This window comes from Pithys albifrons, chromosome 6 (assembly GCF_047495875.1).
Source record: "Pithys albifrons albifrons isolate INPA30051 chromosome 6, PitAlb_v1, whole genome shotgun sequence".
In the NCBI taxonomy this organism is placed as follows: domain Eukaryota; kingdom Metazoa; phylum Chordata; class Aves; order Passeriformes; family Thamnophilidae; genus Pithys; species Pithys albifrons.
Window position 1 is genome coordinate 3849579 of NC_092463.1, and position 24547 is coordinate 3874125.

The following is a 24547-nucleotide window of genomic DNA, read 5'->3' on the forward strand; positions in this document are numbered from 1 at the left end:
CACACCATCAGCCCCAAGCCAGGCTCACACGAGAGGTTTATCCGTTTACATGTACATAGAGGGATGTGTGTGTGTGTGTGGTGCAGGAATCTGCCTCCTGCTCCCATGGAGATGCAGTTATTTTATGTAAGAGTATTTTTTTAGAGTGGGTATTGCTTATTCCACCGCTGTACGACTGATTGCACTGTAACAGGTCTGGTCCCTGTGATGCTTTCAAGGCTGGAAATTCTTGTGTACTTTTGCCCAGCACGGTGAAAAACAGACCACACAGAAGTAACAGTTATAAATATACAACTTTAAAAAAAAATTACTGTTAAAGATTTATTGCAATAATACAATAAAATTTAGAAAAAAAAAACCAAACGAAAACCAAACCATTTGTGTTTAGTTACATCTCAGTTCGGAAGTTGCAGAGAGAGGCCGCGAGTTTTCGCAGGTGAAAAGCCACCCTTGGGTGCCCTCTCAGAGATCCTTCAAAGGCACCTGATTTTCAGCAGAGGGCTGGGCCCCCAAAATCAGGCTGGTCCTTGGCAGCTCAAAAGGGCCACCCCAGGTCACTGCTCACGGCCAAAAGTCACGGCCTGAACTGAAATTCCCGTGTTCGTTCATGCTACGCAAAGTGTTCTGTAAACTCTCAGCGGGCTGTCTTCAAACCCCTATAATTACAGATATTCCTGCCCTCCCTCCCCTGTCCCCCCCCCCCAAACAACCTGGAAAATGAATCCTGGTGATTGCACTCAAGGTTTGGACACACACAATTCTTTCTCAGCTACACATGTGCAAAACACTTTTAAAAAAACCACCACAACTTTTGTGTTCTGTTACAAAAAAATCCCATGAAAAGCCCCACCCGAACAAGTTCCAACACCCTCGCCCTGCCCCTGTGCACTCTCAGAACATGACATGGCTGCAAATAAATTATTTTGGAAAACATGGATAGGAAGTATATGGCTTAGAAGAGTTATTGTGTTGGATTTTCTTTCCCTAAGTTCAGTCAGTGACAGTGTATGAAGCTGAGTCATGGCCTGACCTTTCAGGGCTCCAAGAAGCACAAAGGCAGCAACGAAAGGGGGACTGAAATGCCTTACATTAAAAAACAAAACAAACAAACAGAAAAAAAATAACAAAAAAGGTATTTAGATGTCAGGGTCCAGTGCAAAATAAACAAGGAGCCGGAAGGGGCTGCAGAATGCTATGAGCCCAGTATCCAGTACTGGTGTGTGCTGGTTGCTCAGAGCTGCAAAGGATCTGAGAGCTGTCAGTGATAAAGTGCCATGAGCCAACAGTGCCCAAACCCCCTGGGCCCTGATCAGGCTCCAGTAGTCGAGGGAGCCTGGGCTGTTCTCCTAAAACAAACCCAACTATTAAACCAAGAGAGCAGCAGGATCGATGGTGCTGCCATCTAACAACATGTGTGTGCTAATGTGGAGTTAAGGGTCTTTGGTTTAAAAAAAAAAAAACAAACTACTGACAACAGCTGCCCAACCCCAAGGCCAAAGAGAAAGAGCTGCCATACAAGGGATGGGGCAGGGATACACAACACCCAGCTGGTACCCCTGTGTGGGGCACGGGCAGTGGCAGAAACCCTCCCTCTCACAGGGAAGGGAGGATGCTCTTACCTTGGGTGACCCTGTGGAGGGAGAAACATCCCAGTGCTAAATGTAAACTGCACGTTGGAAGCCTTGCTGAGCAAACCCATCCATGAGTGCTCCATCCCACAAGGCAGAGGAGGAGCAGGAGCACTTGACCACCAGCTCACCTGGCAGCATCCCACCTCCCGTGGTTTCACGAGCCAGCTGTGCCACGGAAATTAAATCAAATTCTTGGCATTCAGTAAATAAAAAATGCCACCATAAACATAAAAGAGAACAGGGTTAAAAACACTTGCAGTGTGGAGAGCATGTGACTTCACCAAACTGGCTTGAAATGAGGTTTTTCTAATGCTGGAAAGTGGTGACATGGCGTGGGAGCTGATGGGAATTATTGCAACAACACAATCCTGTGTTGGCATCGAGGGTGGGTCTAGCCAAGAGAACATCCAGTGTTTCTTTGGTGTATGGTATTCAGAGTAAAGAGCCTGTGTGCCTTGGACAGCACAACACGAAACTTCTACAACACCTACCAGTGGAAACAGCATGAAACAAGCCAGTTTTCTACGGCAAAACTGGTAAAAGATTCACAACCACATCTAAAAGAAGAGCAATTTGCTGTGTGAATTTCCCTGCCCATGCTGATTCTTTGTATTAAAAATATGGCAACAGAGATTAGAAAACATGTTAAAAATGCATAATTTTCATGTCCTGAATGAAAAAAATTTAGAAATACGCATTTCTGCATTATGCAAGACAGATTTAAAACACACACACGAAGGAAAACCCTGTTTTAAGGAGTTAAGAAAGTGGGAACTGCATTTGCACCACTGTCCAGAGCACACCCTGAGCAGCCTCCTCTGTGCCCATCCTGGTCCAAATACTCCAAAATCTGTTTCTTCTTCAGGAAGTAGAGCTGGAGGTCGCTGGGTCCTTTGATACTCAATGCAGACAGAACCAAGACACAAAGTGCCATCACAGAGTCCGTCAGGAGTACGGAGCTAATTTACAAAACGGGACCATCACAGTTGGGTAAATAAAAAGGGTTTTTTTCTCTCGTTTAAAAACCGAAAGTTCTCGACCTTTTCTTTGTTCCAGGCACTACTTAACTGAACACGTCAGGTTTACTACAGCACTGTCGGGGAGGGTTCCCTGCACAGCTCGGCGTCCCTCGCTAGCGGTGCCCGGTGTACGCCTTGAACCACGAGGTCACCGAGGCGGCGGCCGACGAGATCATGCCCCCGGCGCTGCTGCTGGCGATGGGCTGGGACACCTGGGTGCTCTGGCTCTGCAGCATCTCCACCTGCTGCGAGGGGATGTCGCAGAACCTGGGGCTGGGCAGGTTCTCCCAGTCCGTCCCCAGGTCCGTCTCCTCGTCGCTCACGTGCTCGTCGCCGCTCTCGTCCGTCTCGCCGGCGGCGCTGGGATCCACGAACTCCATGGAGTCCTCGAGATCAGCGCTGATTTCGAAAGGCCCAGACCTGTGAACATGCACACAGTGCCACTGTGCCATCAGGCCCTTTGGCAGGAGCAGGAGAGGGACTGCTGCTCTGCTGGGATGAGCCCTAGGAATGCCACAGCCCTGGCACATGTCCAGCAGAGAGAACAAACAGCCCTGTCTGTATCAGCTGGCAGAGAAGCTCAGTGGCTGCACAGAGAACTCTGCTGTGATGGGGTGGAACTAAAACACTTGGCCAAGGAAGTGACAGGGGGTTCCACACCACGGAGCAGGAATGCTGAAAGAGCCATTCTGCTCTGGCAGGGGTAGTGAAACACACACTGCTGGTGATAACTCAGGGCTCCACTGGTGGGAATCTCAGCTTGATGTGGAGCAGCTTTAATTGCCAACACTGGCCCTGGCCAGGTGAAACAGCTCAGCTCTGCCAGGGTGTATCTATAACTTAGAGACCTGGCACAAATCCCTAGTGGAGACTTCTCCCTTGGCCCTGAGTGACACCTCAGCATCCTTTGCACCATGACACTGGTCAAACACCAGAGCAGGCTGCCCAGACAGGCTGTGGGCTGCCCAGACAGGCTGTGGGGTCTCCACCCAAACCCCACCACACACAATCACAGAATGGTTCAGGCAGGAAGGGCCCACAGTGGGTCAGCTGGTTCCACCTCCCTGCTCAAGCAGGAACATCCCAAAGCACATGGCACAGGAGTGTGTCCAAATGGTACTTGAGTATCTCCAGCAGGGGAGACTTCACACCCTCTCTGGCCAATCTGTTCCACTGCTCAGTCAGCCACACAGGAAAATTCATCCTCGTATTCAGGTGGAACTTCCTGGGCATCAGTTTCGCTTGTTGTGTCTTGTCCTACTGCTTGACACCACAGAGCAAAGCCTGATCCACCCTCCTGGCTCCCTTCAGATACTGATGGACATTGATGAGGTCCCCTCTCAGTCATCTCTCCTTGAGGCTGAACAGGCCCAGCTCCCCCAGCCTTTCCACCTAGGAGAGCTGCTCCAGTTCTGAGCACTGGCTGCAGCTGGCTCTGCTCTGAGCAGGGGCTGGGTCTCCAGAGGTCCTGGCTAAACCCACCTGTGCCGTGACTCCGAGTTCCCTGCTGCCACTGCCTGGTGGGAGAAGCGATTGCATCCCACCCCATCCCTCCGCTCTGGGCTGCCTGTGCTCCACCCAGAGCAGGATCACCCTCACTGAGCCAAAGCAGGCACTTTGAGAGGCCTTGTGACCCACCCTGAGGGTTTCACAGAGGCAGAGGAAGGCAGATCACCCACAGCCAGCAGCATTCCTGCCACAGTTCATTCCAAAGCTGCTCAGGGAAATAAGAGCAAAAATTTCATGGAATCATTTAGGTTGGAAAGGACCCCCAATATCACCAAGTCCAACCACTAAATGCAGTAACTGTTTAACACAGGCCAAGGGTGTTTCTCCAGCCTTAGTGGGAGAAGGAGCCTGAAGCAGTGACTTAGCATGGAAAACTTTAATCCAAACAATCAAAGCTTGGTAAAATTATATGTAAATGAAAACAGCAGTGTATAAAGGAGATTATCAGGCAGCTAAAGGTTTAGGTATCTAAAGGAAAATAGAGCTGGTTGCTGCAAAATTTATAGCCATCTGAGAAATTAAAGACAAACACTCCTCTTTCATAATCCAGAAAGGAATGGGAGTGCTGCCTCCTGGCAAAGTGTTTTGCTTAACAAGGCAACATGAGAAGAGTCATCAGGTTTGAGGTCAGAAGGGCTCATTAGATCATCTCCAGTGACCTCCCCTATAACAAAGGCCACCATGTTCCACCCATTCTCCCTGTCCTGAGCCCAGAAACTCCTGCCTGGTGACAGTATCCATTCCAGAAACTCACCCAGCCTTGGGAGGGTGACAGAAGGAAGCAGAATCCCCACCTTCATTCTTGTGGGCAATTAATCTGTGCTGAGTGCATGTGCTTCCCTTCAGCCAGCTCATACCCTCTGCTCCCACTGGTGTCCCTAAAGCCATTCAGCCTGGTGGGTATTTTATCCAACTCTCCTGTAACCTCTTTTACCACCTGGACCCAACTGATGCAGGAGGAGCTCTGTGACACCTGCACAGGTACCCACTGTGGCACCTGGACCTTTTCCAGGAGCTGCTTTCCAGGACACAGTTCTCCATTCTATGGGTATTTCCTGCACTGTCCTTGTTTCCAGGCAAGCAGCAGCAAGCACAGACTTTTTCCAAACCAAGCTGTATTACAAAGATTTGGCTCCCCATGTCTTTAGGCTGAATCAGTAGGGATATATCCAGAGAACACAAGGTAAGTGGGAAGAGGCAGTTCCTCTTAGTGGCACTGCAGGGTTTTGAATAAAACTAGATCTGTACACAGGAACAAAGTGGATAAGTAGATTTCAGAACATTACACTAAAGGGGGGGAATAAAGCACTAGTCACATCAAACAAATATTTCCAGGCTGTCTCAGGAACAAGTGACTTCTGGCTGGATTATCCCAATGGGAAATCAATGTTTGCTTTCTTATATTTAAGTTGTAAAAAAAAATTATCAACCTTGGTCCATGCAAGGGCAGGAACTGATGTTCTTTTCCTCACGTACTAAGTTAACAGAAAAGTTGTCTTTAATCTTAATTTACATGTAAATGAATATCATTTGAAGTGTCAGCTTTGGTCTAGGGAGTCCACTGACTGGAATTATTTTGGGAAAGGCTTGCCTAGGATTCTGTTCAGGGTTCATGCTGCTGGATGCTCTCAGGTATTCACATCCTGGCAAGGCGTGGGCAGGGTCATATTTGGAGCATGGCAAAGCTGCCTGGCATATGTGCTGCTGTTCCCTGGGGGGAAGGAGTTCCTGCTTCTGGGAGCAGGGGAAGTAAGTCCATCATCAGCTACCAAGCCTCCAGCTGGACCTGCCATATGCTGAAACATAGCAAAGACACGTCTCTGAAATCTAATTTCCTGCTCAGGAGCCTCTTTTCCTGTTCTCTCGTGTCTCCTCCTGAATTTCTGTGCTGAGGACTGATCCACAGGTACAGCAGAACAGAATTTCCCTCGTAAGTAACGAGGCAAAGGCATAAATTTAAAAGGGACTCAGCCACAAGAGATGTGAGATTTTGCTTTTCTTACCTGCCCAGGTTCTCAGTGTCTGGGCTGACCAGGTACATGAGGTTCCTGAGGGTATGCAGTGGGTGCAACAGATCCAAATTTACATGCTGCCATGGAGAAGGAAAAAAACCCAACACATTATCAGTTCCCGGAAGAAACCAGCAGGCACAGTTGGTATTTTAAAAGCTATTTCAAGAATCCAAATGTGCATTCCCCCTACCTGAGAGAAGCAAAGGTGAAGGATATTGGCATTCAGCTTCTTCACTGCCCGAGTGAACCTGTGTCTGCTGAGATTCTCTCCACAGAATTCGCTGTTAAAACACAACACACACAGAAAGCAAAATGCTGTGAAAATACACTTACTGGAGACGTCAGCATTCCATGCCCTGTTTTCCTGAAACAAATCCTGGAGCAAACATCCTGGCAGTGAGCACTTGTTTAAAGTGTACAGCCAGTTTTAGAGTGCTCAGGAGATTAATTTTTCACCTGGCAAGACTGGAAGCATTTTATCAACATGCCCTGCCTGCCCTGGTCTCACCAGTTTCCACAGCACAGGTGGTGCAAACTGCATGAAACCCAAAGATCCACTGTGACCAAACTGTTTCAGATCTCCTTTTAAATCCTGTATTGTTTCCTGTTCCCAGTCTTGTCGTTCTGGGAATGCTGAGGACCCAAACAAAATCATGGAATCACAGAATGGTTGGGATTGGAAGGGACATTGAAGATCATCCAGTTCTAACCCTGTCACAGGGTGGAAAAAAAAGCAGAGACCCTACAAGATTTTTGTGCCCTCACTTCAAACCCCACCATTTTAAACATTTAAAAGAATTTCAGCAGCATGTTTGAGACCCCTGGAAAACTCACCAGGTCTACAGCTCCTCCAGGACTTCTGCACAAATCCATCTGCTCCACACAGACATCAAAAATTTAAGTGCTTTTCATCCCAAATGGGGTTTGTGCAAAGCACTCCTGGCTCTGACAGCCAGGTATGTTCCCCATGGGAATTTTATCCCAAGGCAATCAAATTGCTGTCAAGCCATATTGTAAGGCCCTGCTTTACAGCACAGAATGTAGCAGAGCTATTCAAGAGCTGCTCAGTTGGGCTGGGATTTTGTGAAGCCCAGTGGGGGTCCCATGAAATGAAAAGTGCTATTCATGCACTTGTCATATTTCATTTCTAATTTGATGATGCTGAATACACCAATTAGAAGAGAGTTATTTCCAGCTGTGACGGTTGGTCTACACTCTCAGGAGGTAAAAAAGGAGGGACTGTTAACTGTGGTCTAAAATCCTACTATTCCTTCCCTCAAACAACCCAAAAACCCACGAGCAATCCATGTCACTACAAAAGCTGTTCCCATTCATGACTTTGATCCCCAAACCAAACTGACTCCAGGTCAGCCAGAACTGGTCCCTGAGCCACCTGCTGTGTTTACTTGCCTGTTGCAGAGCTTCTTGGGAAGGTTCACATCAAGTATGAGAGACAAAGTGTTAACGAGCTGAGTTGCATAGCACAATGCAGCACTGATGGTATGAGCAGGGTTGTTGTGTTCCATATCTGAAACAAATAAAAACAACACCAAAGTCTTGTTTTAAACGAACCCTTGGTGGGTGTGTTAATGTGTTACTGAAGTCTGCTCTGGAAAATGTCAGTTGTAAGTAGGGAGAACAGCCTGAATCAAGCAATCATTTACAGTGAAATCTGTCAGAAGCTGGAAGAAAATAGTAATTCCTGGAATTCCTGTTAAGATGACGGCATGTGAACCATGTCAAAACTGTGAATAATTAACTTTATTTCTCTATTACATTGTACTGTGTGTCCCAGTGAGCATTTCCTGCAGAAGGGCATTTCAGTAGACTAATCATCAAATCACAGAATGGTTTGGGCTGGGAGGGACCTTAAAGATCACCCAGTTCCAGCTGGGCAGGGAACCTCTCACTATAATCCCTGTGCTGCTATTTATTTCTGACTCAGGTTTATCTGGGAGAGGACAAATGGACCAGTCTCCTGCTCCACACTCAGTACTTTCTCCAGGCATCCAAGGCTTCTGGAGCATCCCAGATGCCCAAAATCAGACCTTCACAGAATCATAGAATCGACTGGGTTAGAAAAGACCTCTGAGATCATCAAGTCCAACCCTTGGTCCAACTCCAGTCCCTTTACCAGATCATGGCACTCAGTGCCACGGCCAAGCTCACCTTAAAAACCTCCAGGGATGGGGAATCCAACCCCTCTCTGGGCAGCCCATTCCAATGCCTGAGCACTCTCTCTGCAAAGAATTTGTTTCTGCTCTCCAACTTCAATTTCCCCTGGCAGAGCTTGAGCCCATCGTGCCCCCTTGTCCTATTGCTGAGTGCCTGGGAGAAGAGACCAACCCCCACCTGGCCAGAACTTCCCTTCAGGCAGTTCTAGACAGTGCTGAGGTCACCTCTGAGCCTCCTCTTCTCCAGGCTAAACACCCCCAGCTCCCTCAGCCTCTCCCCACAGCACTTGTGCTCCAGTCCCTTCTCCAGCCTCGTTGCTCTTCTCTGGCCCCCCTCCAGCCCCTCAATCTCTTTCCTGAACTGAGGAAACCTTGCTCCTTACCAGGTCCTTGTGTAGTCTTCTTCTCTTCCACCCAGTTGTAGTAGGCTGAGTAGTCCCCATTGTTGGGCAGGGTGATCCAAGGGCCTGTGATGCTGATGCTGGTGTCCCCGTTGTGGTCATCACACACCCACCTGCCCGACAGGTACGTGGTCCTCCTGGCCTCCGCCAGCTTGCTCACAGTGCTGGAGGTCATGGCATTGTCACTCTCAGAGGACACATCTGCAGGGTCTCTGCAGCACAGACAGGGTTGGAAAGGAAGTTTTAAAAATGTAATCAAACACAGGTTCAGCAGGAGCTGAGCCAGATTTCACCGAGGGCAAAATGCTTGTAGAAAGAGTCCTGCAGAACTTCTTATTTCCCAAACTGCTTTCCTTTGGTTTGGGATTTTTAATGACTTATTTTTGTATAATCAGAATGGTTTGGGTTGGAAGAGACCTTCAAGACCATCCCATTCCACCCCCTGTCATGGGCAGGGACACCTTTCCACTAGGCCAGGTTGCTTCAAGCCCCATCCAGCCTGGCCTTGAACACTTCCAGGGATGTGAATCCACATTTTAAGAAAGTTTAACACAGGACACACAGCTCAGATCATTCAGTGGGGAGAAGGAAGCACCTCCAAATTCTGCTATTCTGGATGTTATGGGTTCACCTAGGTGGGCCTAAATTTGGGCTCTGAAGTTTGGACTAGGCCAAAGCTGTCAGCTGACTTGAGCTGGGCTGGGCTAACAGCTGACCTCTTCTAGCCAGTAATTTTGTATTCCATACCACATTATGACATCATCTCCAGGGAAGTAGGAACCAGTGTGGGAGTGGTTAAGGCAGTCGCTTCTCAGCCCTCCTCTTGGGAGGATGCACGATGCTGTCCCAGGGGGGATGGAGAGGACCAGGCCCACCACTGGCTCACAGGGTATCTCAGGAAAGTAAACTGTGTTGTTCTGGGTCTCTCCTTTCTGCTTGGGTTTGTCTCCCTGGGGAATAAGCTTCTTCTTAAGTAATGTGTAGTTAAGACAGTAGAATTTGTGTGTTCGTTAAGCTGAGGTGGGGAACTTGTTGTTGCAGACTTGTGTGAGTGAATATTTGTACTCTCTTCTAATTGTCTCTTTTTTTCTGTGAAAAATATATGTAGTTTTAGTATAAATGCAGTTTGAAGTGTTTTTTTTCCTTTCCCCTCTCTTTTCCTCCCTTTCCCTGGTGTTAGGAGGGAGGCTTTTCTCTCTGTGCTTGGGGGGGGTTGGCAGTTGCTTATCTCAAACCAAGACACTGGACTTCTATCTTAGGGTGAGAAGCTTTGCCTTTGGGGAACAAACCTCCTTCTCCTCACAGGTGCTACAGGAGCCTCTTCCTTAGACTGACACAACTCCCCTCTGGGTGTCTAAAGCCAAGCAAAATGAGCCCAAAGGGTAAGCCTTGCACACCTCATGCTTGTCTTCACCTCCTCGATGGGGAAGATGACCGAGGTGAGCTCCAGGATGTGTGCCCTGCGGAGGTTTGCCAGGTGCTCATACTGGGTTTTCAGCTCGTGGGTTTTCTTCTCCACCAGCTCCCCCAGCCTGCGGTTGTGCCTCTGGATCTTCTCCTTCTTCTCCTGGTGCCGCTGAGCGCGGCGATAGTGCTTCTGGTTCTCCTCCTTAATCCTCAGCAGCCCCTCTGTGTCTGTGGGAACAGCAGCAGATGTGACCCTTGGAAAAGGCTCTGGGAGCTGCTTGTGGCAAAGCTTGAGAAAAGCTTTGTTAATATTTATGGAAAATAAAATCTATAGCAGCCTAAAACACCAAACTCTGCTAAACTATTAACGTCCTCCAGCTGCTCAGTGGCACAACTTTTTAATCTCCTCTGAAGGTCTCTGAAGAGACTGCAACTGGGATTATTCTCTGCCTATCTTCTACCCAGTTATTTTTGGATTCGGAGCAGAAAAGCCAAGATTTCCCAGTTTAATTAAACTCTGAGGTAATCATCCTGACAGAAATAGCCTGACTGTACATGTTTGCACGGTGCTGGCCAAAATCAAGTGCAGATTGCAGCCAAAATCAAGTGCAGATTGCATCTTCATTCACCACTTCTGGCACCTCTGCTGCTGTGTCTTATTTGGGCTCCGCACTCATGGATGTGCCCTTAAAGCACTTGGATCCCAATGGTGCAGAGTCCTTGTTTCCACAGGGAACACTGGCTGTCCCCCTTTCCTAAATGAGAAATGTACTGGTGCTGCAACCTCCTGGATTCACTCCATGCATCAGGCTTGGGAAAATACACTTCAAGAGCATCTCGAAGCATCAGAGGTTGCACAGATGATCTTAGAGGTCTTTTGCAACCTGAATGATTCTCTGATCTGCTGACTCTGCTACAAAAATGACTGACTGCAGCAATGCTGCCAACAAACATGTGGTGCCACAGAGTGTCAGCCACCTCTGCCTTTCCACAGCACAGGGAAAGATTCCTTAGGCACTCTCCAAGCAAATGTCTGACTCTCAATCCTCCCTAGTTTGAAGGGTGCCTGACCCTGCAGGCACAGAGCTGCTTTCTCTGGACACCAGGAATTATTTCCAGTCCTCTGATCTGCTGCAATCCATGATGTGTCTGGTAGGAAGGAAGATGTGATACGTGGGAGATGCAAAGTCCCAGATTAAAGGAGGTGAGAATAGTTTCTCCATGCAGATAAGAACTAATATTCCTCATGGCTATAAAATAAGTGCCCCCTGTTAGAAGAGCAGTAGTGAACCCAACTTTTCTCTGAGCAATCCCTGTGTGTCAGCTGCAATCCCTTTAAGCATTCCTCTAATGTCAACAGAAAATCAATCAACTCTTGCATTCATATTCCCAAACTCTTCTTTGCATAAAGAATAAGAGACAGAGGAGGAAGAAAACATCCATCTGTTCAATTTTCACATCCATATACTTGAAAGGCTACTTTTTCACAGAGTGAACTCCCTTCCCTGCAGGTCCAACAGCAATTATTTGAGAGCAGGGGAGAACACACACGTTTCCTCTTTAGCAGTCCCAGTGCAGAAACAACTGTCCTTTTGCATGCACAGCAACTCTGCTTTATGACCCAGTTTATGAGGTGATTAAAATTTGTCCCCAGGAGTATTTCAGGACACCACTCTGTCCCACATGCCTGCACTGCCTGATAAAGGCAAGCCCAGGCACACTGATCTCTGTCCTCTGCCAGGGGTTTGCCAGCCCATCCCCTTCAACTGCTCTCCACAGACAGAAGGCAAACACACAGATTTGAAAACATTATTTTAAGAAGGGTCGATTATTGAGGTCTCCAGGAGAGTCAACTCCAAAAGCAGGAAGCCAGTGTTCTAGAAATTGCTCTTGTTTTGGAAAATTAAACTATGCCACATCCAAGGGAAGAAAACCAACCTTTTTACACTTTCTGTTGTGGCCAAAGAGTGACCCAGGTTGGGTTCCTGATCTCATGGCAAAAGTTAATTTTAGGTCTATCTGCAAGAACAATTTTGGTGTGACTGAGCTAACAACAGGTTAGTTGGGCAACAGTTATCTAAGTTTGTAGGTTAAACCTAATCAAGTTCACTGTGAATCAAGAGAAGCTGCAAAAGTTGCAGAAAATAAACTTCACAAAGAGTAGAAAAGTGGAGGGACTCCCCTCACTGGCTGGTGCTAACATTCTGCCACCTTCAGAGCTGCATTTGAAGAAAAGGTGACAAAGTTCCTCAAAGTCACATTGATCTCCTCTTTTCCTTTCTTCACAGGATAAAAAGTAGTCACAATCTCCATAGTAATAATAATGATAATCTTCTACCTACTGAAACACTTCTTTTTCTTCACCTTCCTCTTCTCTGAATCAAACACCAATTTTCTGATCTGTTCCTTGTGTTTTATTCCCAATATTCTCTTCCAGACTTTCTCCAGTTGATCTGCACCTTTCTTAGGTTGCTCAAATTGGACTCAGGCTTCCACTGAGGAGGCAACACCAGAGGGCACAGCAGGGTAACTGCTTCCATCTTAAATACAACACCTGTATTAGTTAACTCAGAATGAGGCCTGAACCTTTCTGGAACAGCATGAGATTAATAATTTTTATTTAATTTGCAACTCCCAAATTTCACCAGCACCCCCCACTCTGGGTTTATGTTTCTCTTTCCTGAACGAGGTGCACTCAACTTTGTCCTGTTCAGATAATGTTGTTTATTTACCTGCATGATTCTGAATCTGATGCTGTTCTCTGCAGAAGTCATCCACCTTGGCTTTCCATTCCACCTTCTATTCCACCACAGGAGCTATTATGGGAAGTGCTGAGCAGAACTGGGACAGCACTGGCTCCTGCTGAGCTCCTCCTGTCTCATCTCCTCGCTTTGACCAATGTCCCCACTCTCTGAATGCAGCTTTTCTAACCTTGCAGGGATCACACTCAGAACAAATGCCTTTGTTTGCTCACTGGACAGTTCCAGGTAGTGGCCAAACCCAAGTTCTGTGCAGGTTCTGCCTCATCCTCCACTACACCACTTGATCCCCACACAAGGGTTGATTTGACGTGGCCTATTCATAACAAACTGATCCCTATTTTTAACCCCCTCACCTTCCAATTACCAGCAAAGTGCTCACAGGTTTGTAACTCTCATTAGCTTAAGGGTCCTCCTTCCTTCATCCTGTTTTCCCTCTGTTTCTGGGGACATCCTCTCTTGTGTGTTCCCAACTGCTCCAGACTATTTCAGCTTGCTCCTGAACTTCCACAAGGCCTTGCTGACACAACCAAAATAATATTTAGCTGTCTGTTTCCTTTCCTTAGCCTGCAGCCCTCTCATGATGTAAAATTTAATCTGGCTAAGCAGCTGATCACATTTTCTTTGTGGAAAGATGAAGCAAAGGCAGCACTGAAGTCTTCAGACTTCTCTGCACTGTTTCTTGCCCTCATTCCTGTTAATTAACAGATTTATCTACTCCTTCACCTTTCACTTATTATACATTTCCCACTGTTAATATCCATCCTCCTTAGTACCTAAAAATCATTTTGCATCTCAGCATTTTTGCTGTTATCACCACAAGCCTGTGCTACTCCTTTGCAACTATTCTCAGGTTATGCCTCTGCTTCCACTCTCTGATGACTCCTCTTGAATTCCAAGTGATAAAAATATCCCTCATTCAATCAATATGTATCTGAATATGCTTCCTCTACTTCTTTTGCATGCAGGTTGTGCTGCACATTCACTTCTGAAAAATGACCCTACAGATTAAGTTTAAAAAATCTACTGAGTTTCTGAATGAATCACAGGATGGATTGGATTGGAAAAGACCTCAGAGATCATCAAGTCCAACCCTTGGGCCAACTCCAATCCCTTTACCAGATCATGGCACTCAGTGCCACAGCCAAGCTCAGTTGAAAAACCTCCAGGGATGGGGAATCCACCCCCTCTCTGGGCAGCCCATTCCAATGCCTGAGCACTCTCTCTGCAAAGAATTTTTTCTCCTCTCCAACTTCAGTTTCCTCTGGCAGAGCTTGAGCCCATCGTGCCCCTTGTCCTATTGCTGAGTGCCTGGGAGAAGAGACCAACCCCCACCTGGCCAGAACTTCCCTTCAGGGAGTTCCAGACAGTGCTGAGGTCACCTCTGAGCCTCCTCTTCTCCAGGCTGAACACCCCCAGCTCCCTCAGCCTCTCCCCACAGCACTTGTGCTCCAGTCCCTTCTCCAGCCTTGTTGCTCTTCTCTGGCCCTGCTCCAGCAGCCCACACTGCATTTCAGGGCCTCTTGCTCAAGGAGGATTGGAGGGTTTTGGACAGGTGTGGGTTAAAATTCATCAGCTGCACCAAATTTGTAACAGCGGCAGAGCTGTTTGCTCCTCCTTATCAAGAGGAAGTGATCAGAAACCCTACACTGAATAAAGCACCTCCAGGGTCACAGCCAAAGTCACAGCCTGCTAAACAGCTACTCCTAAAGCTAAAAACTATCTCCATCCAGCTGAATAATTTCTGCTGTTTGCTAATTAAAACCCAAGCATGAAAAGGCTAAAATCCACTCACCCATTTGCCTTCAAGTTGATTTAAGAAGCGACGGTTTGGAAATTCACTGTTTTTAAAAAAACTAAGGCTCAAATTCACCTCAAATTGGTTTCTCACTCAAAGGCACAGGGATTTTTTCACTTCACAAAAGCACAGGCCTTACTCACGTCTTGTCATTTCATCATTTTCTTTGCAAATGGTCTGTTTCAGCTGCTCAATCCTCATCTTGCAAGACATTATTTTCCATCTCTGGAAAAAAAGAACATTCAGCAACTCTAGGGCACCAATGACTTCAAACACACTGACTAATGATTAACAACAAAGGCAGCAGCTTTAGTGCACAAGAAGCAGGATGCTCTTAGATGGATCAAACAACTAAATATTTCATACAGTGCTTTGGTGCACTGAAGAATGCCACGAACAGAATTGATGCTTAATATAAAGTCAATCAGTAAAATTAGTTATTGAACAAATGAAATGAAAAATACTGATAGTTTGGAGCACTCTGCTTGCAGAGCCAAGTTCTGCTTTGCTCACAACAGGTTTTTTGGGGAAGCAACACGATGCCCTCAAGGTAAACTGTAACTTTAAACTATGAGATCCAGGAATTCAGAGAGTTTAAAAACCATGGGACACTTGGAGCAACTCACCAGCTGATCAGTTATCTCCTTCCCTTCCATGGCCTTCAAAACACTAGAGGAAAAAACATGATTGAAAGTTTTATGACTATCTGAACTGAGCCTGTCTCCAGCAACAGTGCATCAGAGAGACTGTTTTGCTTTTATGAGAGTTGTAAGAGTTTGTATTAATTTAATAACTGCAACTTACTGTTTTTGGAATTCTCTCTGTTTGGCTTTAAGATGCATCAGCCTTTCTTTCTTGTCTGAAAACCTGGAAGAGATTAAATGCTTTTATTGATATTTTGCACAATACAACACTTGTAAGTTGTCTGAAAAGATAAAAAGACTGAAGCTTGTGGAATTCTCCAAACCTCAACTATCTGTCTTCATCTTGAGAAGTGATGGCTAAATGTATAAAAACCCTTGCAGAATTCCAGAGCACTGGAATTGGAACAAACCTCTAAGCTGAGGAAACATCAGTGTTGGATTAACAAACTTGGAAGCAAATTACTGTCATTTCTAGTTTGATAGGTTAGAAATATCAATACTTTGTGTATTAAGAAAAGCATTCCCATGGGAATGGGACAGGGAAAATGGGCTGGGAATGGGACAGGGAAAATGGGCTGGGAATGGGACAGGGACAGGGAAAATGGGGCTGGAAATGGGGCTAAAAAACATTAGCCACTGGAGAAATTATCTCAGATAGTCCAAATTCTGCTTCAGCTCTGCTTCACTGGATGTGTCTGAGGTCTGGGAACTGCAAAGAACTGGTCAGAAAGGAATTTTTTTAGGATTCATCATCCTGTGTTTTCATCCTTTGAATGTGCAGCTGCCACATTCCGACCCCCTCCATGTTCCAGTGTCTTGGGAAATACATTTAAAGAAAACAGGGACAATGCAGATGGAGGAATTACAACAGAGCAAGAAGTGACAAAACTGAAGGGAAGAACAAACAGCAAAGAGGCAGCCAAGAGACTGAAACATCAGAAATGGCAAGTGTGCTTTGCCCTCTTGTGCTTCTGTTAGAGCATCATCCTCACCTGCACCTCCAAAGTGCACCTTGGGGTAGTCCAGCAATGGAAAACAATTAATTCTATTTCCCTCTGCAATGTACAGTTAACAATTTCATCCCAACAGAGCTCTGATATCTGTGGCTGCCCCATCCCTGGAAGTGTCCCAAGCCAGCTTGGACAGGGCTTGGAGCAACCTGGGATAGCGGAAGGTGCCCCTGCCCATGGCAGGGGGTTGGAATGAGAGGATCTTTAAGGTCCCTTCCAACCCAAACCATTCCATGATTTTCCCTACAATGCATCAAGTCTTTTATTTCAGGGATCTTTATTTAGAATGAGTAATGTACTAAGCCCTGGCAGGATGGCATTTTGGGCCTCCCTCTCTGCTCAACTGTGGGCTTGATTTCAGATAAAACTTTAAAATGCTTCACTTTATTCCTCCAAATGCCGAAATCTGAAAGCCTGGTGACTACCTTGGGGTTCAGAGAGTGTGCAATGACCCTTCCAGATGGCATCAGCATTAGAACAACAACAAAACCACTGGCTGCTGCTTCTGTAGCCAAGCAAAAATACCTGTTTTCCTTCCAAAACAAACCAAAACCAAATGCAGGTGCTTGGCATAAAAGCCAGAGGCCACAGGTGAGCCAGAGGAATGTGGTGCAACTGGAGCCCAGCTGCTCACCCCAGTTCTTCCAGAGTGTCCTCACCCCAGGAGTCATCATGGGAATGCCAAAAGGCACTGGATGAGCCTCCTGGTACCACAGGGCTCTGCACACCTCCTGTCCCCTGACCTTTGGCTGCGACCAAACATCCTTGTCCTGGATCCAAACTAGCGTGGCCAGCAGGCCCAGGGCAGTGACCCTTCCCCTGGACTCTGCCTTGGGGAGGCCACACCTTGAGTGTTGTGTTCAGTTCTGGGCCCCTCAGTTGAGGAAAGAGATTGAGGGGCTGGAGCGGGGCCAGAGAAGAGCAACGAGGCTGGAGAAGGGACTGGAGCACAAGTGCTGTGGGGAGAGGCTGAGGGAGCTGGGGGTGTTTAGCCTGGAGAAGAGGAGGCTCAGAGGTGACCTCAGCACTGTCTGGAACTGCCTGAAGGGAAGTTCTGGCCAGGTGGGGGTTGGTCTCTTCTCCCAGGCACTCAGCAATAGGACAAGGGGGCATGATGGGCTCAAGCTCTGCCAGGGGAAATTGAAGTTGGAGAGCAGAAAAAAATTCTTTGCAGAGAGAGTGCTCAGGCATTGGAATGGGCTGCCCAGAGAGGGGGTGGATTCCCCATCCCTGGAGGTTTTTAAGGTGAGCTTGGCTGTGGCACTGAGTGCCATGATCTGGTAAAGGGACTGGAGTTGGCCCAAGGGTTGGACTTGATGATCTCGGAGGTCTTTTCCAACCCAATCCGTTCTATGATCCCCTGGCCCAGAAACACAGAGCTCAGCAGTGCCCCAGGTAATTTGGCAACCCTTGTTTTCAGAGCTGGATTAATGGGCACAGACTCTGACTGAACAAAAGTACCCAACTCATGGCCACCACATCAGCAAAAAGCTGAATGACCTGTCAAGAAGCTGGGAGTGAATTAAGTTGTTGCTGTGGAGGCGAGACAGAAATATTTGGGAAAGGCTGTGGAAGTTACAGCTCCCCACAGGATGCCAGGCAGCTCCTACCAACTTCTTCAGCAGGTTTCTCCCAAGCAAATTTCTCCATTTCTTTATATAGCTCTCATTTTAATTGCATCTCATCATGCAACTCATTTTTTATGTATCTTTAGCCTTTCAATCTGGCAAAGAAACAAAACTTTGCATGAACCATTATAGGAACTCCCATAAAATGCAAACAGTGAGGAGGGGACATCTCAAATTACCCATTAAATGTTTTTCTTTCCTCAAGTCTTACCACATTAAGCTGAGATTTTCTAGGGTTACCTGGCTTATTTCCACATGTTTATAATTAGAGAGAAGCAACCAGAAAGAGAGATTTGCTGATCTGTAGGAGCTGAGGGCAGCAATATCACTGTACAAATTCACTGTAATAAAACTCCCTTGCTGTGAAAAGTCACTATTACTAATGATAACCCACAGCTTGGAGAAGTCAGACCTTACATAGTCTCTGGCTTTTACCATCTGCAGACACAGAAAGCAAAGAAATTCAGCAGGTCTGTGAAATACACTCTGAGAATTTCTGCACATGACAGGCTGGAGGACACTCCCAGGAGGAGGAAGAGCCTGAGCTGGAACCACCACCAAGATTCCAGCTTGGCTTTGGAATACACAACACATTAGTAATGAAAAGAAGAACTTCAGTGATTATTTTCCGGACTACTCATCCTTAATTGTAGCTCTCCTTCAATAATTAATCTTAACAGCTCATCAGTCTCTCCCCCTCACAGATGCAGGGTGTGATTTTCACCAGACAGATGAAAAACTTCAGTTTCACTGTAGCTCTTCCTAAAAACTAGCACAGAAAAAAGTCCAGTGAAATCTGAAGTAATTAGAACGTGAAATCATTTGTCTTATTACAAATGATTTCATGATTTTTCAATGAAAATTCAAGAAAATTCTAAATATAAACCACTGATGGATACAAAGAGTAACTAACTTGCTTTCTTTACCTTTCAAGAAAGGCTGATGAAGGGACTGGAGCACAAATGCTGTGGGGAGAGGCTGAGGGAGCTGGGGGTGTTTAGCCTGGAGAAGAGGAGGCTCAGAGGTGACCTCAGCACTGTCTGGAACTCCCTGAAGGGAAGTTCTGGCCAGGTGGGGGTTGGTCTCTTCTCCCAGGCACTCAGCAATAGGACAAGGGGGCACGATGGGCTCAAGCTCTGCCAGGGGAAATTGAAGTTGGAGAGCAGAAAGGAATTCTTTGCAGAGAGAGTGCTCAGGCATTGGAATGGGCTGCCCAGAGAGGGGGTGGATTCCCCATCCCTGGGGGCTTTTAAGGTGAGCTTGGCCGTGGCACTGAGTGCCATGATCTGGTAAAGGGACTGGAGTTGGACCAAGGGTTGGACTCGATGATCTTGGAGGTCTTTTCCAACTCAATCCATTCTATGATTCTGTGATAAAGAGAAGGATTCTTTCCCCTGATCTGCAACACCTCAAAAAGACAAACAGGAGGCCCAAATGCCCCCACACACTTTCACATCCTGAATTTCTCACACCAGGTCACCCAGCAAAGCCCTTGTCATGACCCTGTCAGTCTCCTCCAGCACTGGCTGATCTAAAATTAACCCAGGTACTACTAGAAGGCATAAAAAACCCAAATAAATAATGATGGCAGTGAACACAGCCTGAGCTCCAGGCAGTTCACTGCACCTGTCACTGGTTAAAAGGTCTTTCTCAGTCCCAGGAAATTCAGACACCCCCTCACTCCTTACAGAGAGGAAACAAGGAAAACTGACCTCAGGAGAGTCTCACTCTTACACCAGTCATCCAAAATATTATTTGGAGAATGCAGGCAAAAATATTTCCAGCAGAGCTTTAAAACTGATCCCATTATCTTCAAAAACCATGGAGAAATCCAGAGCTTTGTGTCTACACTGAGTGTTCCCCAAGCATCCTTAGGTTGTTCACATTGTGTTATTCATAGGGGTGTGTTGTTCCTTTAATTCATTAAAATAAATCTGCCATTTTTAATGAATTGCACTTCTGCAATTCATTCATGGAAAGTTCTGAGCAGGAGAAACAAAGCCTGAGGAAATTCAACACACAGGGAGGCCCCAGGATAATAAAAAAGAGGTGATGCCCAGAGATGGAAATGTGATGTCCAGGTAAAGGGGGAAAAAAGACAGAAAAAAATAAAGAAATACTCAATTCCTGCAGTTAAGAAACACAGTGAAAATATACAGAACATTTTCTAGTCACAGAGAAATGGGGCAGTGAAAGCAGCTCAGGAGGATACAGTGAAAAGTGTCAGACAGAAAAGCTGATCCTGTGTCATGTGAGAAGACACAAGGAGGATAAAGAGGGTTTTTTTTCCCAAACAAACTGTTGCTTTTGGTACTTTGGCTAAAGCTGCTTCTTTATGGCTTCATTTTTCTGATGGGCAGAGACTTCTTAAGCCTTGGTTAATACAGAACAACAGTGGTTGATCTCTAACAAAGGCTACAAGTGAGTTTCTATAATCAAAACTGATGTTTAGCCAAAATGTTAAGGTTAAAAAAAGGCAGGGAAAAAAACCAAACCAAAACAACTTGGTTCATGTCCCAAAATTCAAATCTAATTTTTTCATGGAAGCTACAGAGCAGTTTCACACAGATACAAGTTTTCTACTTGTTTTAGAAAGACTAAATACAGCTTGTGGTTCTGTAACAGAGTTTTTATATTAAAAATAAAAGAGAAAGCCCACCCAGTGGCAGATTAAGGTCTCAGATTTCCAAGCTGACTCACTCTGGGTGACATCCTCTACCTGCTGCTGTCATTGAGATGAGTACCCAGCCCATGCAACCCGAAGTTGTTATTGCTCCCATAGTGAGAAAGAAGGATGTTAGAGGGAGAAAGACACCCCTGTCCCTTGTTTCTTTGGATGGAGGGCACCAAGACACACACTGCTCACCACCACCACCCCAAAATAGCTCCCAAAACAGCCCGAGGAGTCACTCCCAGCAGCTGCCAGTGAGGATCCAAGAACACGGTGCCAGCCAGGAATCAGAGCCATCCCAGACAGTGCCAGCCAGGAATCAGAGCCATCCCAGACGTGGCACTGGGAGGCTTTTTAGGAATGTGGGATGGGCAGCAGGGATGGAGGAGCATCTGAGTCAGACGGGGAGCAAATGTGTTTATGGCCATGGCTCTCATTCCCTCCAGGAGGGCAGGACAGCCCCTGATTGACTCAGAGCATTTTTTGTAATCCTAAAACTGGGGCACGCAGTTAGGGCTGTTTGTATAGGCAACAAAATGTTTTTTTTTTCTCTTACACACCTTTTGAATAATTTATAAATTAATTTAGAAAACCAGCGGTTTAAGGCGCGTTGCCAAAAACAGGCAAGATTTAAGATGACTTAATACACGGGTCTCTTTTTACCCCGAATTATTCGGAGCTTCTCTGGCCACACCGACACTTGCTACGAACTAAGAGACAGCCGGAGCGAGTTATCACTAATTATCATGACAATTATTGTTGTTTTAAGGGATATGCCCTGCTGTGCCCGACCCCACCGGGGCCGCTCCCTCATCGCACACCCAGAGCCCCCCGGGCAGCAAAAGGGGGACAACCCACGAGGAGCGAAGGGGGAGGCGAAGCCCAAGGGCCAAGGGGAAGGAGGGCAGGCCCCGCACCCCTCAGCGCCGCCGGTACCTCTCGGAGTCGCGCCCGTCGAAGAAGACGAAGTCGCCGCTCTGGACGCACTTGGCGCAGGTGAGGCGGCGGCGCGTGGTGTTGCAGAGCGGGCAGCGCTCCACGGCCACGGAGAGACCCTCGGCGTCCTCCTCGGAGCCCCGCAGGACCCCGGGCCCAAAGCCCCCGCCCGGCCCCGAGCGCTGCGCCCGGCGGCCGCTGGGAGCCGCCATGATGGGCCGCGAGTCACGTGGGGCCGCGGGGGACGGCGGGAAGGGCTGAGGGGGCGGCGGGAAAGGGGCTGGGAGTGGGACGGGGAAAATGGGATGGGAATGGGAGCGGGACGCGGAGAATGGGGATGGGAATGGGATGGGGAAATGGGATGAGAATGGGACGGGAAGAATGGGATGGGAGTGGGAACGGGAGAGGGGAAAATGGGGCTGGGAATGGGAACGGGAGAGGAAATAGGAGCGGGACAGGGGAAATGGGGTTGGAAATGGGAGCGGGACAGGGAGAATGGGGGCTGGGAATAGGAACGGGACAGGGAGAATGGGATGGGGAAAATGGGTATGGGAACGGGAACGGGGAAATGGGATGAGAATAGGATGGGGGAAATGGGGCTGGGAGTGGGAACGGGACGAGGAAAATGGGAATGGGAGCGGGAAAAGGGGCTGGGAGAGGGGAAAATGAGATGGGAGTGGGATGGGGAAAATGGGGCTGGGAGTGGGAACGGGACTGGGAGAATGGGCTGGGAGTGTGAACGGGAGAGGGACAGAGGAAATGGGGCTGGGAATGGGAGCGGGATAGGGGAAAATGGGGATGGGAGTGGGACAGGGAAAAGGGGCTAGGAATGGGAATGGGACAGGGAGAATGGGCTGGGAGTGGGAACAGGAGAGGGAATGGGAGCAGGACAGGGGAAATGGGGCTGGAAATGGGAGTGGAATATGGGAATGGGATTGGGAGAATGGGCTGGGAATGGGACAGGGAAGATGGGCTAGGAACGGGAGACTAGGCCAGGAATGGGAGTGGGACAGGGAAAATGAGGCTGGAAATGTAACTGGATAGGGACAATGAGCCTGGAACTGTGAACTGGACAGGGAAAACAGGCTGGAAATATAATGGTACAGGGAAAAGGGGGCTTAAAATTGTAAACCTCACCAGGAAAATGGGGCTTAAAACATGAACTGAACAGGGAAAATGCTGCTCAAAGCATAAACTGGGCCAGGAAAATGCTGTTTAAAATGGAAACCTTGCCAGGAAAATGCTGCTTGAAACAAACTGGACAGGGAAATGCTGCTTAAAATGTAAACTGGGCCAGGAAAATGCTGCATAAGGAAGGAGATGGCCCTGGCCCTGCTCCCAGAGCGGGCTGAGGGGTGTTCTGGTTGCTGGGAATTTTATTTATCTGCAGGATGGTCAGTCACTGACAGTGCTGTGGGGAGCACGGGGGCCAAGCACAGCCCAGCCCTCCTGGACTTAAAGTCAAGGCCAAGCTGGACCAAGTAGCAAGTGCTGGTGGGTATCCTAAAAAGTGCTGGACTGGTGGGTTTCATTACTCCAGCCCCACTGGAATGAGGAGTTAAATATATGTATGATCAGCTTGTGTGTAGGGGCAGAGACCAGCTCCTCTGTGTCAGAATATCATGGAATGGCTTGGGTGGGAAGGGATGGCTTAAACATCATCTCATTCCAGCCCCTGCCATGGGCAGGGAAACCTCCCACTATCCCAGGTTGCTCCAAGCCCTGTCCAGCCTGGCCTTGGACACTCCCAGGGATGGGGCAGCCACAGCTTCTGTGGGCAACCTGTGCCAGGGCCTGCCCACCCTCAGAGCCAGGAATTTCTTCCCAGTATCCAATCTATCCCTGCCCTCTGCCAGGGGAAAGCATTGCCCCTTCTCTATAAAGTGGGAAACACTAGAAAATGAGATCATAGAGTCAATTGGGTTGGAAAAGACCTCCGAGATCATCAAGTCCAACCCTTGGTCCAACTCCAGTCCCTTTACCAGATCATGGCACTCAGTGCCACGGCCAATCTCACCTTAAAAACCTCCAGGGATGGGGAATCCACCCCCTCTCTGGGCAGCCCATTCCAATCCCTGAGCACTCTCTCTGCAAAGAAGTTTTTTCTGCTCTCCAACTTCAATTTCCCCTGGCAGAGCTTGAGCCCATCATGCCCCCTTGTCCTATTGCTGAGTGCCTGGGATGAGACAGAGTCCACACAAACCAGAATAAGCAATATCCCCCTTCCTAAAAAAGGGCCAAACCCCAACAATAAAACATGCCCTACTTTGCTAGTTTGTGTTTTTCTTTTTTTTTTTAATTTTTTTTAAAAGATTCCCAACTTGTATTGTTTCCCTTTGCTGGTGTTATCAAACACAAGCAGGAACAGCATAATGGAAGGTAGAACCAAGAGTGTTGTTTTTAAGACAAGGGTTACCATAGCAAACATTAACTTAATCAGTAGCTGAGTGAAAAGGCACAGAGCTCATTTCTTATCTCTAAGGCTTTATCTGTGCTTTTAAAGAGCCCTAATTTTACCAGTGAAATCACATGGCAAGTTCTTAAGTAAAATGTGGTTTCTTGAAGAGGGCTCAGCTTAGATAAACTTCTTTTACCAGAATCCCAGTAAACCCAAGTTCTTTTCACTTACACAATATTATTGTAACTCAAGCTCATCAGCTGCTACAGTGCAAATAAAAGCCCAGCCCATATAGCTGTGGAAAGTCTCCAGTGTTAGAAAGCAAACAGAAAAGTAAGCCTGTGTTTAAAATAGATTTGAGTGTGGAAATCCACAGCTCTGCTGTGACACAGAAACTGATAACAGTTAAGACCAGTTTATCCTCAGGAAGTGCACAAAGTTTCTCAAAGTCTTTTCCAGAGAAGCAGAGATATAGTTATAAAAGCACTTGTGAGACAAATAACAGACACAGAAGGTTCATTCACACCCTCACCCAATTAGAAATAAAGTT

The 24547-nt window shown here is 47.3% G+C and overlaps 1 protein-coding gene across 1 annotated transcript; it reads right to left on the reverse strand.

Moving 5' to 3' along the window:
- Positions 1 to 289: 289 nt before the first annotated feature.
- ATG14 (autophagy related 14) lies at positions 290 to 21811 on the reverse strand. The gene is made up of 10 exons (XM_071557254.1): positions 21600 to 21811; positions 15515 to 15577; positions 15337 to 15379; positions 14854 to 14935; positions 10144 to 10381; positions 8729 to 8958; positions 7582 to 7699; positions 6362 to 6452; positions 6163 to 6248; positions 290 to 3070 (listed from the first exon to the last, which is right to left on the reverse strand). Exons 1-10 carry the CDS (start codon positions 21809 to 21811, stop codon positions 2764 to 2766), a joined length of 1470 nt encoding a protein of 489 aa, XP_071413355.1. The 3' UTR covers positions 290 to 2763.
- Between the last annotated feature and the right edge of the window lie 2736 nt (positions 21812 to 24547).

Excerpts from the sequence above, each read along its gene's own strand:
- ATG14 (XM_071557254.1), bottom strand. The coding sequence starts at position 21,811 with ATGGCGGCTCCCAGCGGCCGCCGGGCGCAGCGCTCGGGGCCGGGCGGG. Across the intron at positions 15,578-21,599 it reads GACGGGCGCGACTCCGAGAG|GTTTTCAGACAAGAAAGAAA; the intron begins GTACCGGCGGCG and ends AATCTCTTCCAG. Across the intron at positions 6,453-7,581 it reads CCCAAGAAGCTCTGCAACAG|CGAATTCTGTGGAGAGAATC; the intron begins GCAAGTAAACAC and ends GTGTTTTAACAG.